Genomic DNA, 16,217 nt, shown 5'->3' on the forward strand with positions numbered 1-16,217 from the left:
CTGGGATCAAGGACTGACTTTAGTCAGTGGAGAGTGGTATGATACACTCTCGATCACTTCTTCTTCATTATTACTTCATGTTTCAGCAGAGCAGAGCAATACAAGGCAGTGATGGTCGGGATAGTTCAGGATGACAGATTGCCATGATGTTGGATTGGTAGGTGGAATTCTCCCTAGTTGAGAGGGAGTGTTAAAACTGGAAACTAGGACCAACTTCCACCTTCGGACAACTCATATGATGGAGATGATTATTGCATTGGCTTCCTCTTTCGGAGAGGTACATTTTTTATATAAAGATCATCTCATTTTAACAAGCAAAAATGGAATTATGAATTTATTTCTCTTATGGACAAATTGTCAAGGTCGGCCACAGTCAAATATAGGCTCATGAAGCCCAATAGATGTGTCTCTTCACCCTCAATGATGTGTATAAATAGGAGAGACATTTTCCTCATTTGGACATCATCTCATCACATCTTCTTCTCTCTCTTGATTAGGTCATACAACATTGGAGGCATCTCTCTTTCTTCGCACGTGTGCCAGTTCTCTCTCTCTCTCTCTCTCTCTCTCTCTCTCTCTCTCTAATTTACACGTGTGGCAGGAGGCCGAATTTTTCTGGGTGAAACAAGACGCAAATTTCAAGGTGTTGACCAACGTTGACTTTGGGTGATTTGACAAGCGTTGACCTCGATTTTTGTGCCTGAATTTTGATTTTAGAAACTGCATTTATTGGCTCAAAAATCGAGGTGTTTGGGGACAATTTGACCAGCGTTGACTTCAGGTTTACTTTTGTTTTGACTGCAGAAAATTACAATGAACTTTCTCTCTCCTTTGACTAGGTTTTGACAGAAGACTTTCGGCTGACTTTGACTCTCCTGGAAGGCCAAATTGAAATGTTGTTTGAAGGATGTTTTGGCACAGCTTTGACCACCGTTGACTTTTTGGTTAGGGTTGATTTGACTGATGATTTAGCATATTTGTTTTGGGCTTATACTTATGATATTTGTACTCTCTCTCTATGTTGAACTATTGAATAATAATAAGAAGATTTGATCAAAGGGTTTCCCCACATTGGGGTTTGTCACTGGCATCCTCCACATCTTGTGTCCTGTCTTGGCTTGTCTTCTGCATATAATTTTATGTTCTATCCAGGGTTGCAGGAATCGCCCCCCCCCCCGAGGATCCAAACCCGGAACCGCGGATCGGAGCGAACCGTCCCGGAATCCAATTTGGAAGCGCGATTCGGAGGAGGAGGTGGCGCGGTTCCGGAATTTAAATGCGATTCCTGCCTTTTGGGTTGCGGCCACCCCGGAACCGCGGATCGGAGGGCGGTTCGGGCACGGGGTGGCGCCACGCTTCCGGCCCGGAACCGCACGCCACCCGCACGCCACCCAGGCGATTCCGGAAGCAACCCCGCGGCCTCCTTTTTTTTAATTTATTTTTTTTAAATTTGTTTTAATATGTGACTTAACTAGCATGAGGGGGTGGGTTAGGTTAGTTTAGGGTGAGTCTAGGGTGACTTTAGAAAAGAATAAAGCCCCCATTCTCTTCTCATTTTCTCACTTTGAGTTTATGAGAGTTGGAGAAGAGAAGAGAGGAGAGGAGAAGAGAAGAGAGGAAAGGAGAGGAGAAGAGAGGAGAGCTTGGAGGAGTGAAGAAGGAGGAGCTAGGAGAAGGAGGAGGAGCTTGGAGCAAGAGCTTGGAGGACTTCATCTACAAGAGCTAAAGAGGTAAGTTCAAACCCCAAACTCCCTTGTTTTTTTGAAAAAAAAATTGTATTTTTCTCCTCCCTCTCCTACTCTTTCCCATTGTTTCTACTTGCTCCTTTATTTACAGGTTGTCCACCACCTATATCCATATTCCAAGATGGTGTTCTTTTGGCTTCTATGTATCATTCCACTCTTGGTTTTAATGATGGCAAGGGTGAGGAATAGAGGGGAAGAGGAAGGGGATGAACTTGGTCCTAATAGTAGTGACCCAATGTATGATGAGGAGGAAGGGTTTGAAGAGGAAGGGGATGAACTTGAAGAGGACACTGAAGCACAAGATGGGAAAGGTACATCAAATCCCTTGTGGAACTATGTGACCAAACTTGAAGGGGGAAAGGGTGGTGGATCTTACAAATGGATGTGCCCTCATGATTGTCATGGAGGAAAACCATATACGGGTTCATATACCCGTCTGAGGAGGCATTTTTGTGGGGTGCTAGAGAGTGATGAAAAAAAGGGTTCTGTGGGGGTAGCCATTTGCCCAAAAATTTCAAGTGAACAAAGACAAAAATACATCAAAATAGAGATGGCTGCACAACAAAAAAACAAGAAACAAAAAACTCATTCAGAATCAAGTGCAACCTCTAAATTTGGTAGTTGCCCATCTCCTTATGGTACTTCTGCAACCTCTGGAGGTAGAAAAACAATAGGGGATTTCCTTAATGTTACTGGGAGGGATGATGTGGATGGAAAGGTAGTCCGTTTTCTTTGTGCTTGCGGTGTACCATTCAATGTGCTTCGCTCTCCCTATTGGCATGACATGGTAAAGGCCATCAATGAAGCCCCAAAAGGATACAAGGCCCCCAACTATGAGAAAGCTAGAACAGTGTTATTAGAAAGAGAAAAAGCTAAGGTTCAAAGAGCTTTGACACGTTTTACACATGAGTGGGTGGATTATGGGGTATCCATTGTATCAGATGGGTGGACAAATATTAGAAACCAACATTTGATAAATGTTCTTGGTGTTTCTTCTAAGGGTGCAGTATTTATTGCATGTCATGACTCCTCCTCCATCAGTGCAACTGCACAAAACATTGCAGATCTCCTATTGAAATCAATCAAAGATGTTGGTCCGAATAATGTGGTTCAAGTGATCACAGATAATGCAGCAAATTGTAAGGCAGCAGGAAAAATTATTGAGCGTACTCATCCACACATCTTTTGGTCTGGGTGCCTGGTTCACACATTGAACCTTTTGATGCATGATATTGTGAAACACAAAGAATGTGGGTGGATTGCTGAGGTTTACAGGAAAGGGAAGCAGCTCATTAAATTCATCACAGGGCATACAAGGGTAAACTACTTCTATGGCACTTACTCCAAGTTGCAATTGCTTAAAATTGCAAAGACAAGATTTGCTAGTTATTACCTCACCTTTAGGCGGCTAGTGAAGGTGAGACAAGCTTTAACTAATCTGGTGTGTGCTGAAACATGGGATGAAATTAACCAGTGTACAGATGGTGCTACTGCTAATGTAGTCAAGGACACTGTTCTTGACACTTACTTTTGGTCACAGGTTAAATATGTTTTGCAATTCACCAAACCAATTTATTACATGATCAAGTTTGCAGATTCAGATCGACCAGTAATTGGGGAGGTGTATGAGCAAATGGATAGCATGTTGGGGCAGATTAAAGACATTGTTGAGCCTAGAGATACCACCTTGTACAATTATATTCGTGAAGAGGTGGAAAAGCGATGGGATATGCTAAATGTTCCATTGCATGCATTAGCATATGTTTTGACACCTAGGTACTATCATCCATCATGGCTTTCAAAACCAGCACCTGGGGGGGGAAGCAGGGAAAAACCACACCAAGATAAAGAGGTTCACGAAAAATATATGGCTGCATTGAGTAGATTAATCCCTGATAATGAGGAGGCTGCATTGGTACGGAGACAGGTGAGCAACTATACGCTCAACACTGGTCCATTTGGGAGCATGCATTCAATTGAAGATCGAGAGCATTTTTCTGCTCTTGAGTGGTGGAACATGCATGGAGGGCCTACTCCACTTCTACAGAGTTTGGCATTGCGGGTGCTATCACAGGTGGTAAACACTTCTTCTGCAGAGAGGTGTTGGAGCTCTTATTCTTTCATCCACAGTGTTAAAAGGAACAGGTTGAGTTTAGATCGGGCAGAGAGCTTGGTTTATGTTCATTACAACTTGCGATTGTTGTCCCATTACTGTGAAGATGCAAAGTCTAATAAAGACTTGTTGACTTGGGACAAGCATCCAGAGGAGCCCAATTTGGAGGATGGAGTGTTGCAACTAGAGCAATTAGAGGATGCTCTTATCCAGGTATGTCCATTGTGGTATGAATTTTCCAATTTTCCCTTATAAAGCATTTCTCTAATTCATGTTTTTAATTTTTTTGTTAACTAGTGTTTTTTTTTTTTTTTTGCATGAATTTTTTGAGCGATTCTAGGATGATGATGACCGTGTTGATATGCCACCACCCCCACCCCCATCTGGTCCTAGGTTCCATGGTTCAACACCAACAGCAGGGGGTTCTTCTTCATCAGTTCCAGTGCCACGACTTACACAGGGACCATCTTCTTCATTGCCACCACGTGGAGGCACGCCATCACGTTCTATTCGTGGTGGAAGGAGGAGAGATTAGTAGATATATTCACAATCTACTTCTTTTTGTCATAGTCTATAGATTACTCATTAGACTTGTAGACTTGTGAATTTGAATTTTGAACCTTTTTGGCTTGGCGGTGACCAAGTGACATATTTTGTAAACATTATTATTTGAATTTTGGACATGACAAATGTTGACAGTTGCTCACTTGCTAGATAAATCATAATATGCTCTATGTTTTATGTTTTATAATATGCTTAAATGTTTTATGTTTTATAATATGCTTAAAAATTTGATGTATGTTTGTAATAGCTAGAATATAGATGATTGTTGTACATACTAGTAACTACAATGGAATCATGGATGCCATATCTATCTTGATTTATGCAAAAATATGCATGTTTTCATGTCTTCTACAATTAATTTGGTATTTGGGATGTTTGTTTTGAGTATAAATGCAAAAAAATATATAAAAATATATATATATATAGCAGACGCTTCCGCGGACGCTTCGCTCCCTAGATTTTTGGAAAATGACGCTTCCGCGCTTCGCGCTTCCGCTTCGCTCCCGCTTCGTGCAACATTGGTTCTATCTGCATTTACTGTCAATGTTTATAAGTTAATGTGATTGCTATTGGAAATAATTGGAATTTGTCATTATGATGCTACAGGAACATTGAAGTAAATTGTCTTAAGCATAGAACATACCATTTTATCTAAAATTAACACAAATGAATTGAAAATTTTCCCAAAACCCCAATATATACAAAAATCACAAAAATCCCAAAACCCCAAATACTAACAAAAATTAAAATTAAAATACAAGGGTTAGAAAATTTATGCACGATTACTTACAATATTTACAACATAAATTTTGCCCTCATGAGCATGTAAATTTCGTTATAGCACAAGAGAAATAGATAGAAAAAAAATTTAGAGATTTTAGAGTTGGATGAATAACTTCGAAAAATTATTGTCCCAAACTGTCCTACAAAATAATTCATCAAAATGAAAGCCCAGAGCTCAAACAAGGTCAGTCCTTCCCCACAATATGTGAACTTGGAGTCCAAGGGCTAGAGCACCTATAGATCTATATTCAATCTTAAAAATAATTATTACATCATATGGTGAATCAGATTACCTAAAATATAAATCCTACCACTAGAATGCTTTTATCACCAACAAATGAAATAAAAATTGCAAATTTTGGCACAATATAGACCATAAACAAATAAAAATAACACATACCATAAATCAGCAGATAGAATATCATGAACTGAAACCCCAAAGTCTTTCTATTATGAGAAAAATAATTCCAACAAAGCAAGGCTCTGCACAAGCGTTACAAAATTACATCATCCAAGGATTATCCAAAGATGCTAAATAGGAGCTCAATGGCTTCCTTATATAGAGAATGAGAGAGTAATAAACCCCTCCAAGTAGAAATAACGGCTAGTTGGCTTGATCCTCGAAAATATCTTGATCTTCTTTTAAGCACCACCATTGATTTCTTATTTTTGAGGAAAAAATCGAATTTCTCTTAAAAACCATTTTTTATTAACCCAAAAATTATTATTTTGGATTAATTCCCTAAAAAAAATGATTTTGATTTGACCACCAAGGTCCAAAGGCTCAAATTTTCTTAAAATATCCATTTTTCCCTTGGTGAAGGACCTCCAAAAATTAATTTCTTTTTGACCCATGAATTTCTGATTATTTTCTACTTTGATAGAATTTAATTCTTCTCTAATTATTTTTTACTCAAAATTAATTAATTTTCTGGCTTAGGATTATTATTTAGTTTTGCCAGAAAAAAAATAATAATTAATTGACTCAAGGGATTTAATTATTTTTCCACCCTCAAATATTTTAGCCATGGTGTCTAATTATGAGGGACCATGCACTAAAATATTTTTCACATCAAGATATTACAATTTAATTCAACCCTTAGAAAGGGAGATACACATTCGGACATAGACCCTCAAGACATTACCCAATTCTACAACACAATATGATCTAGTATGAAACCAAGTGTGCTTATAATAAAATAATTTAGCCATGGTGTCTAATTATGAGGGACCATGCACTAAAATTATTCATAAACACATGTTTACAATAGACTCGACAGACACTAGGACTCACCTAAAGCATTGCCAATGAATTCCACCCTAGCTTTGGCGTTGTAGCTAGAAGAAAAACTTTGTCGATTATCCATGCTTACAAACACATACTTCGGGGAGGTTAAAAAACTTCCTAGGATGAAATCCCTTAACAAAAATCATAGGTTTACCTAGGATGGACGCGATGGTTTTCGGTCCATCGTATTGGATGCTTTGGCATGTATAAATATGTATTGTAACATTGAAGGAATATAATGAAAAATCAAGCTGGTAGTCCCGGTTTTGGGATCCAAGGGAAAATTTTTGTGTATGTGTTTCATGTGTTATGCTCTCACATTGTTTATTTTCTGTGTTTTAGAATTCATATGCGAGTAATTTCTGTTCGAGGTTAAAACCTACAGTGCAATTACAACGGTCATATTAGCATCATTTATAATAAATTTTGTAAAAATTGGGTTTACAAATGATATCCCTGAAAACTGAGTGTTGACATTCATTTGAAAATAAATTGATTTGTTGCTTTGTACTCTGCTTCTTGGACTATTGACAAAGCGTGGTCAACATTTGGCTCTACTTGGGGACACGTTGCTTCGCTTGAAGGAATGTGAGAATCCAAAATCCTGTATCTAAGAAAACAAAGTAACATCAACTAGATATCCACTCAAAATCAAAATTATCATGCATACATCACCAAATATATAAAACATTTGTTGGAAAAAAATCCTAATCTAACATATGAATTATAAAGACATAAAACTTAAATGCATGAAAAGAAAAACTAACTAATGATAGAAATGAAATCCTATCTAAGAGAATAGGATTAGAGATACTATACAAAGATGCCCTATGGCATCAGAAGTCTTCAATGAAGTGCATACTTAGCATCTGTTGACTTTCAGGCAAATCCATGGGTTGTTTTTCTAATGTGCCATGTTGGATTTTGAAGATGCTAGGACTTTGAATTATCCAAATATCATGTTGCTCTCGGCTATCAAATGCATCCAATTTATTTCTTTTTATTTTCTGCTTTTTACTTTTGTTTCAGGTAGGATGTGATGTTGATGATGATGCTATCGATGTACAACTTTCTATCTAATCAAGAAAACGCTCATACGGAAAAAATGGAACTTCCAAGACTTTTTTGACATGCTCTTCTTCTTTTTCATGAACCTGCTCTGTCAAATATGGTGGATCAATCTTGCAAGTATCAATCTGATTCCCACCAACTTCCTTTATGCCTAGGTTATCTACATTTAGACATTTTTCAATAGAATCAATAACCTCCTCATAATAAGATGGAGCTTGCTTCAACGGACTCGAAGGCTTATGATTTGTCAAAAGTTCTTTGTTCCCTTTGCATTTGTCATCTAGATTAAGTTGAGATCTCTGAAACTGTGATTTTTTTATTTCGTCCAACTTATTATGAATAGCAGCCACTTGATTACAACGCTCAGCCTTCATAGCACTGACTTCCTTCGCATGATTTGATTCCATGGTATCCATCATGTTCAGAAAGGTGATTGCCTGATTATACTAAGTAACTTCCATAATCTGTAACCTATTTTGAAGAGAGATCTAACTGGCCTCCATGTCCTTTATCATTTTATTGTGATTTACTTGGATAGAACTCATTTCCTTCTTATGATTTATTTCCATGGAGATCAACTGATTTTGTATGGATCTCATTTCCTTGGTTTAATTTGCTATTAATATTTCTTGATTAAGCTCCATGGCTTTCATCAACTGTGCTTGACTTAATTGTGTGTCCTTAATCGTTTGAGTCAATCCATTGATAAGTTGTTTATCACTTTCCTTTTGATCATTTGTCCCTACCTTTCCACTGTCAAGGATTCTTCTTGCAACGGTATAGGTGGATTCATCATGAAAATTCTCACAAGATCTGCAATATGGAAAAAGTGATGTGGCGCATTCTCTTGAAATATTTCTACAATAGTCGAGTCTTTTACAGGACCACTTCCATTTTTCTTTGCATTGTATATGACACAAGATGAATCCCATTGACCTCCATATCTTTTATTGAAATCATTGAAGATGGCTTGCAAAGAATCAAAAGAATTGCTAGGAAAATCATGAAACCAAGCCATGGCATCATCTTCCAAAGAAAGTACAAAGGGTCGCATTTTGATGTCTTCATGGTTATAACATGCAAAGCTGCACCATTTCAACATACAAAGGCTAAACATCTTGAGATAATTAATAGCAGTAATTTCATTATTACCTCAAAACACGGGCAAATGATCAATGACTTTCTCAGGAATGTCATGAGGATAGCCTAGAATATTAGTAAAACAACGAGGGGAAAAAAGTCATTCATGATGACTTACTTAAGGGGAAAAGGAGCTAATGGATGTAGAGAGAGATCCTTGTTCAAGAAAGACAAGAAGTCTAAAAGAAGCGAGCTTCTAGCAAAAATTATTGCAAAAAATGAAAGTGGAGTTGCCACTTGAACATGAATCTAACTCTAAAATCCAAAAGGTAAAAACCAAAAAGTTAATGAAGAACCAGGAAGAGAAAAAACTCTACCCACGAGTTACGGAAAAGCAAGTGGATATTAGGGAAGGCTTCCTATTTGACAAAAAATGAATGCTTACTAGAATGTAATTTGTTTAACCGAGCTCTGAGAGTGGGGTTAACCAAGCTACCAGGATTTCTTCTAGTATAAGCTCTTATGAAAGGATGAATAAGTGGAGTCGCCACTCAAACAAGAAACTAACCCAAATGCCCAAGAGTTAAAGGCGCAGACTGAAAACGAAAAATGATGTGATGGTGGACAAGGTGATGAACAGATAAGAAGATTTATAAGATGTTAACGCACCAGAAAATGTGCCACTTGAAGGGTGAAGAATGTTGAAATGTAACTAGTGTCGGTCTTCATAAATTATACTTGAGTCATGACTTGATGTAATTATTGATGTATTTGTCAAAATAAAAAAGAAAAGAAAAATTATATGTAAAAGAAAATTATTATTATTGAAGTGTGTTTCTTGCCCATCATGTTGTGGTCCTAGGTCAAAGAACCCATTGAGTGCTTTAGGGATCTTGTTGACAAGTCAAAAGGTCAAGGTCATGATGTAATAGCCCTTGGAGGGCTCATGTAATAAGAAAGAAAAACAATAAATATAAATTGTATTGTTTAGAAGCATCCAAGTGATGAGTCGTCCAACCCTCTTGAAGTCTGCCCAAGGTGGCCCAATTCATCCTCAAGCAAAGCCTATATAAAGCAATTCGTTTTCCTCATTTGTACATATCCATCAATCAATATATCTTTGATCCAGCGAGAGAATTAGAGGAGATCTGATCAAGCAAAGAACTAAAGGAGGACTTAATTTTTGTGGAAGCCAGCAAAGGAAGTGTTGACGGTGCTGGACCCGCCAACATTCAGGGGATCTCCCTGGTATGAAGTCTCGATTAGACCTCACACTGTTTGGTGTAGGAGTCCCATCTGGTACGATGGCCCGGTTGCCATTATCTTAAAGATATGCCTTAGCTCTTGCTTGTTAGCACGTGAGAGTGGTTTGCTTTGTCTTCGAACAACGAGGTTTGCATGCCTGGTGAGTGCTTAGTGTCGCTTGTGTCAAAGTTCTTTCACTGTAGAGGGAGAGGGTGGAAGTGAGTCTCAAGTTGAAAGGGAATAGTCCCAACTCTGCTAGAGACACACAACACAACAAGACATGCGCAGCTTCCAGCGGAGTAGTCCACACGGATGCGGCAGTCACAAACACAAAGTGAACAAATAGCACGTACAACACCCAACAGAATAGTCCACATGAGTGCGACGGGCGTTATAACCAGTGTTTTAAAACTCCAACTCCAGTTTGAAAACGGCCGAGGATCGACTCTAACTCGATATCGACTCGACCAGTTTGATTTCAATGACTCGAGCGTTGTAAAAAATACATTAAATATTTATTTTTTTATTAAAAAAACATAATTTTCAAGATTTTCATTCATGTTTCCAAACACGAAGCTTTAGAATATAGAGAGAAGACAACATATGATCAAAGTAGGCTCATGAATATATCCAATTAACCAAAATGGCACCCAATGCACTGTCCCATACATACATGATATTGAGATCAAAACAAAAACACATAACCAAGGAGGCTCTACATGGCTTCTACAACAAAAGTAAATTGTAAAACATCACTAGTTACCAGTACCACTAGCTACTGCTAGAGGAGCCAACATCATCTGGCTCAGACTCTGAATCAAAGTCAGACAGGGAAACACATGGCTCCTCATCATCATCATCTCCAACTGCAATTGTAGAAATGGTAGCACTAGCAAGTTGTGCAGCAGTTGCACGCTGAGATAGACGAGATATGCACTTTCGTCGACTTGGGGCTAAGCCTGAGGCTGGTACAAGTGGATCCCCATTCAACTTAACATTTTGCTCAAGTGATGCCTCCATATGTAAATCCAAATCAAGATCCTCCTCAAAATCAAACTCACTACCCAATTTGATGTTGGATCAATATCTTCCAACACAATGGGATCTGAATCAGGTCTTTTGTTTAGTAATTGGTTGTGTCTGAGCCGAAGGTTGTATTGGACATAGACTAGATCATTTAACCATTTTTTATCCAAATGATTTCTCTTCTCCGTGTGAATCCTCTCAAAGACAAACCAATTGCGCTCACACCTGGTAGCATTGCAAGTTTGACTCAAAATACGAATTGCAAACTTCTACAATTGAGGATAATGGCTACCAAAAACCTCCCACCATTGTGTTGCAAAAAACATAGTAGTGTAAAGAGTTAGCTCAACAAATTATATCCAACAATCAACTTTCAAATTATAAACAATTTAACAAAATAAGAATTTGAAAATTGAGATTTTTGTTTACCTGGCTCATCTACTTCTCTTGCAATCTTTGCTAGGTTCTTGCCAAAGGTACCTGTGGCTTTGTTGAAACAAGTGACCTGTTGGTGTATCTCCAGGTAATTACTCTCCAATGGGATCATGTGATCAATGTAGTCAATCAATCCATCTCTAACCTCCCCGCCCAAAGCTCCTGCGTCCAGAGCTTTTATAATGATACCTTAGGTTCAAAAAATACCCAGTTGCATGTATAGGGCGATGGAGTTGATTGTTTCATCTTTCATCAATGATTGCCCAAATGGGCCCATACTTAGCCACTATATCCTTGTATGTTGTCTTTATTTTCTCCTTTGCTTGATCCATAGCCTCATAAATGAATCCCATAGTCAAGGGTAAAACTGGCCCTTGTGACTGTTCGACTTCCCTCATGACTCTTTTACTTACATGACTCTTCAACTTTACATGACTCTTCAGATTTACATGTGGGTCTGTTGGACTTCCACGTTACATTACATTGATTACAACAGTATGGCCCATAGTAGTGATGTGGTCGAGATGACTCATGACATGACTCGACACGACAAGGTTGGTATGTCCATGTTGCTGGTGGTGTGCATGTCAAGTTGCAGCGTTGTTGAGTGATGGATGTGCTCTTGTTGTATCATAGCTTCACCTTCGCATGGCAAGGTGTGTGGAGTCTTCGATGGTCTTAGTGTTTGCTTGATGTTGCACGTGCATGTCTCTCCTTCACTTGTACTTTGGCATGCTCCATGTGTTCGTTTGTTCGCGAACAAGTCTCCTTGCATGCGCTCCTTGATCATTACATTCGTCATCGTGCCATGTCTCATCCATGTACCTGTATCTGCAATCACTCATGATGAGACGACATCACATCCAGAACTCTCCTCGTCTACCATGATGCATTGTCTTTCTCTTTCGAATGCGGGTGACTGGGAGAGATGACAAGGCTCTGAAACTGCGCAGAGCACATTTCAAGCTGGGATGCAAGCTCCAGAAACTGTTCATGAAAATTGTGCAGAGATCACTGGGAGGCTAAGATGGGCAATTTGGATCATCAGTGACTGTCTATGGGATCTGGCTCGGCTAGAGGGCAGATCTGTGCAATTTTTTCAGGGAGACAGTGCAAGTAGCAGAGGGAGACTGGCAGTGAAAACTGCACAATTTCTCCGAGGAGCTGGCAGCGGGCTACGAGATGTTGCTGGCAAAAGCTGCGCAATTTTTCCGGGGAGCTGGCAGTAGGTTGTCGGAGGCTGCTGGAAAAAACTATGCAAAGTTCAGAGGCTGGCCTACTGGACATCCCTATGCAGTTTCTAGGCTGAGCGGAATGTTGTGCATCTAGAAGACTACTCATGAAAACTATGCAGTTTTTAGGAGCGACAACTCGGCTAACAGGGTGACTGGCTAGAAAAACTGCGCATTTTTTTAGGCCAGTGCAGTGACAGGCAGCGGTGTCTGTCTGGCATGTTTGCGCAGTTTCTTCAGCCAACGGAAGCGAGCATGCTTGGAAGCTTCTATGCAATTTTTTGGAGTGAGGCCTGGGGTCACTGTCCGATCAAACTCTCTGGTTGACCAGCTGGAGGCTTGGTGGTTTTGCTTGTGGCAGTGCAGATTGAGATGGCTTGCTGAGAAACTTTTGTGTTGTTTTGGGTGACAGTCAGTCGGGTCGACTCAGGATTGCGCAGTGTAGACTACTTGGGAGGCAGCCTCAAGCTCCGTGCAATTCTAGGCAGCAGTACATGTTCACTGAGGGCTAGAATTGCGTAGTGCAGCTCAGCGAAGGTCTGGTTGTTGGGGTTGGTCTGGTCGACATAGCTTCAGCGAAATGACTAAGTGTGTGAGCGAGTGACTTCGTACATGCATGACCTTGCGAACAAACACTCAACATGACTTGACGACAAGACACCTCGAACTATCAAGACAACATACACTCAGTGTGACAAACCGACGTTGTGAGCGACAAGCACAACACTTGTGTTAGATCGTTGAATGACCGCGACGACACTTGCTCAACATTGCATACAACTTCATGTGTGAGTGCAAAGAGTGTTTACAAAGCGAATACAACTTGTACACATGAAGGCGAACCTTGTGCATGGCCAGAACATCACTGCAAGCATGACATTGTGCCCAACATGCAAAAACATGCTTGATAAACGGTCAAGTGAGGAGGGTGCAAAGACTCAACACAAGCTCATGGGATGACCCTGAGTGTTTGCAAACATGAAGGAAAAATCCAAGGAAGGCTCTGAAATTGGATGCAGACCAAAATTTTGGAGAGTGTTGCAGCCGCTACAATAGGAAGAAGGGAAGCAAATTCAGTATTTGCTTGTTCACATGTGATTTTTAAGGAGGGTTTCCTCAATCTTGTTGTGTAGAGATATTCTTTGAGGTTTTGGACGGCTCAACACTGGGGTTTGGTCAAGGTCACAGTCTTGGAAGTCTTCATTGACATTCTATAAGAAGATATTTTTGTGGGTTTTCCTCTTTAGGAGAGGTTTTGGCCCTGGCTAGCAGCCTACATCTAGTGTTGTTGTGTTTATATTGTGATCTTCTTATTAGCATTTTCCTTGTTGATAAAACAAAACTAAATGATAATAATAATGTCACACGAAAAAGTCACGGATTAAAGAAAAATCAAATTTAAAATAACCCTAACTATTATGCCCTAGATTTCTCAACATGGTACCAAAGTTAAGGCTGTGAACATAGCACAGAAAGAAGATCAATTTTGGCATCATTCCATCTCTAGGAAGTCAATTACCCTAGGCCGATTTTTTGGAGACATCAAGAGCAAATTTTTGTATGATATCAAGCCCTAATTGCAGAGATTAGACTGCAAGTCTTATCAAGGTAGTAAGGATATTTGAAGAGCATTTTAGCTCTGTTTCAAGAGACCGAATTAGTAAGGGAGCAGCCCTCTCAAGACCACACTCTCTTGCAAGCAGATCGAAATCTTATGGCTCCTCCATTAGCCCTTAATCACTAGATCAAGGCTACAGAGAGAAAGCATAAGGAGCATCTTTGTTAAGGACAAAAGTCTTGGAAAGCAACCCTTAGAAAGTCGCTCTCATTGGCATATGAAGCGAAGGTCAAAAGGTGGCATTTCAAGGTCTACAAAACCTCTGAAATATTTGAGCATCTTCGCATCTCTGGTATGTATATTCCAGTCACTATAGATCAATAAATTCGTTAGAGTTTTGCAAGGCATTCAAGGCCTATTTGTTAGCATCTACCATAGCTCTAGAAAAGAGTCAAAACCCTTATCAAAGATCTGAGGTTTTTGTGGCATTAAGTGACATATTTATAGCCCTAGAAAGGACTCAAGCCCTCTATCAAAGGTTCGCAATTTTGTGGTATAGTCCTATGCATAAATTCATCATTAGAAGAGGCACCAAGATCATTTCTACAATAGTGCATATATTAGTTTCAAGATCAAAATTGGTGAAGGGATATTTTGAGTATAAGAAAAAAGTACCAAAGTTCTGAAGCATGGTCTCACTGTCAAGCGACACTCATACCCTACATCAGTACAAGATATATAAAGGTCTTCTCTATACCTGTGCATGAGGTCCAAGCATAATTATCATGCAAGTGAAGGCTAGAAAATAAGGTGTCTAGTTCTCCTCTTGTTATAAGAATAAACTCATTTCAAAAGGACTCAATTCGAGCCTCAATCACCAAAGAAGAGGAGTCGAGACTCCTATTATATTTTTATGCACAAGGGAGACTTAGAACATGTTGAGAAATCTAGGGGCAACAACATAGGGTGATTTCTCTTGCTTTGAGAATTGTTTGTGATGTATTTTTACTTCACTTTATTAGCTTCTTCTTTCACTTGTTATAATTAGTGTTTTTCTTCAGCAAACAGCTACCAAACCATAAAGAACAATAAGATAAAGGACACAAGATATAGGCAATCAGCCAGGGCCAAAACCTCTCCAACTTTGAGAGGAAAAACCGAAAGAAAAATCTTCTTCTTATAGAATCTTTAATTGAAGAATTCCAAGACCTAGACCCTTGACCAAAAAAACTCTCCAAGACCAAGTCAAAGCTCCTTCTTGATGAACTTCTCTTCCTTCAAGCCAACGTTGGTCAAAACATGATACACTGCTTCAAATTTCAGCCCTAGCTCAGAATTTCAGCTTGTTGCAGACCTGCAATTTCAGCTTCTTCTGCAGAAACCCTAGGTCACACGTGTGGCTTGAATATGGACACATTTGCCTCCTTACTGCACCTAGCCTGACTTTTCTTGGCAATTCGGCTTGCTAGATAGACCTTCTTTGACCCAAACTTAGGCTCCCTTGAGTGACCGCAATTTGCTTTCTTTTGTTGCAGGATGATGCCCTAATTTTCACATGTGTGGAGGAATTTAGCCCAAAACAAACCGAGAATGCTTCGCTCTTCTTTCTCCTTCCTTCGTTAGGTATTAGCCTTCTTCTTTTTTTTCTAGATTGAACTTTTTTTGTGCTTGAACATACTTCCTTGAGTGAGGTCGAGTCCTCCTTCATTGAATTTCGCACTTGTTTACTGCTTCCAGCTATTGCAGATCGAACTTGTTGAATCTGTCTCCAAATGAGGTCGAGTTCCCTCTATTTACAGTGCTTCCATGAGGTCAAATTCCCTTGATGAGGCTGACTTGTCCTGGTTGAGGAAGACATGGTGGAGGAGCCCTAGAAGACCTAGTTTACATCAAAATAAAATAAAATAAATCGTGACTCAAGAAACCCAAGAAGGTTCTATTACATCATGAAAGGAACAAGGACTCTTGACACAAACCCTAGAAGCTTGCAATGGAGGCTTTGACCTATTAAGAAACCCATGCTTTAATAAGTCAATTTCCTTTACAATAAAATTTATTTTTCTTTCTTTTGACAAAT

The 16,217-nt window shown here is 39.3% G+C and overlaps 2 protein-coding genes across 6 annotated transcripts in view; one reads left to right on the plus strand and one right to left on the minus strand.

Annotated features, from left to right (window-relative positions):
* LOC149224669 (protein SAWADEE HOMEODOMAIN HOMOLOG 2-like) overlaps window positions 1-16,217 on the minus strand; it is a 299,733-nt gene that overhangs the window by 171,591 nt on the left and 111,925 nt on the right. The gene's annotated exons all lie outside the window — the stretch shown is intronic.
* LOC149224670 (uncharacterized) lies at window positions 1,213-4,501 on the plus strand. Its single transcript, XM_089383583.1, has 2 exons — window positions 1,213-4,071; window positions 4,199-4,501. The coding sequence occupies exons 1-2, from the start codon at window positions 1,867-1,869 to the stop codon at window positions 4,391-4,393; spliced, it is 2,400 nt and encodes a 799-aa protein (XP_089239709.1). The 5' UTR covers window positions 1,213-1,866; the 3' UTR covers window positions 4,394-4,501.

Source organism: Pinus tabuliformis, chromosome Q (genome assembly GCF_031772625.1).
Source record: "Pinus tabuliformis cultivar Carrire ecotype Pingquan chromosome Q, CPIR1, whole genome shotgun sequence".
In the NCBI taxonomy this organism is placed as follows: Eukaryota; Viridiplantae; Streptophyta; class Pinopsida; order Pinales; family Pinaceae; genus Pinus; species Pinus tabuliformis.